This window comes from Salvelinus sp. IW2-2015, linkage group LG27, assembly GCF_002910315.2.
Source record: "Salvelinus sp. IW2-2015 linkage group LG27, ASM291031v2, whole genome shotgun sequence".
Classification (NCBI taxonomy): Eukaryota; Metazoa; Chordata; class Actinopteri; order Salmoniformes; family Salmonidae; genus Salvelinus; species Salvelinus sp. IW2-2015.
In genome coordinates this window covers 655490-656504 of record NC_036867.1, presented here as the reverse complement: position 1 = coordinate 656504, position 1015 = coordinate 655490, and the positions used below count along the sequence as shown (strand labels likewise).

Below are 1015 nucleotides of genomic sequence, written 5' to 3'. Positions count from 1 at the left end.
TGGCGCCCGCGCTGAGTGGGGGTGGCGCCCGCGCTGAGTGGGGGTGGCGCCCGCGCTGAGTGGGGGTGGCGCCCGCGCTGAGTGGGGGTGGCGCCTGCGCGCGCGTGTGTGCTGAGTATATGTATGTTGAGTGGGGTCACGTGTGTGTGTATGTTCACGCTCATGTTCAGACTGGCTTTAGAAACACACATTTTCTACATTCTGAGGTTAGGTTGTGTAATTCCAGTCTAAGTTGTGACAGATGTATCCGTGCTGTGTATTCAGAAATACTGGAGGGGTGAAGGAAGGTACGGTGGAGCTGGTGTCTGTTAGCTGGCGTAATGTGTGTGTGTAACGGCGGTACGGTGTGTGTGGTGTTTCACACAAAAACAACAAGCGCTCTTGGCTGGCTGCATGCCCCTTCTCATGCATGTTTTCTGCATGCTCCTGCATCTCCAGGCTTGTTTCTCCAACACCCTGGCCAACCTCACCGTGCTGTGGACTCACGTCCTGCTGTCCTCACATCCAACCTGGGTTTTTATTTGACAGATTTGATTGACATAGCTTCATGTGTTGAATACTCTGCCATTCGAGCTAGAATGTTGAGACATGATGTCACTTCAAATATATTCCACTTAGCAGACGCTTTGATCCAAAGCCACTTGCGGTTCAGTGACAGAATACAATTTAGATTGTATGTGATCCCTGTGGGAATTGAACCTGCGACCTCGGCTTTTCGAGCAGCACTTGCCAGGCTGTACACTCTTTCAGAAGCTCTCTCTCCTTGCCGCGCTTTAAACTAAACTAATACAGTTTGTATTTCTTAAACACTTTCCTTTCAACTTCCTTCCTTCCTTTCCCCGGCTCTCTCCTCCTCCTCCATCCCCCCCTCGCTCCCCTCTTCCAGCAGCCACGCCCTCCTGAGGATGCGCCTCCGCGGCCCAAATCTAACGTTCAGCAAAGGCTGCAAACGCTGCGGATCGCCACGCGCTTTTACTGCGCCATGAAACACGTAAGAGACGTAAGGAACAAGGCC

The 1015-nt window shown here is 52.4% G+C and overlaps 1 protein-coding gene across 1 annotated transcript in view; it reads left to right on the top strand.

Annotated features, from left to right (window-relative positions):
* The window catches only part of LOC111953832 (phosphatidylinositol 5-phosphate 4-kinase type-2 alpha), a 19755-nt gene that overhangs the window by 12297 nt on the left and 6443 nt on the right, over positions 1-1015 (top strand). Inside the window, 1 exon segment of the mRNA XM_070435652.1 lies at positions 887-1000. Within this exon segment, the coding sequence (XP_070291753.1) occupies positions 887-1000 (114 nt within the window).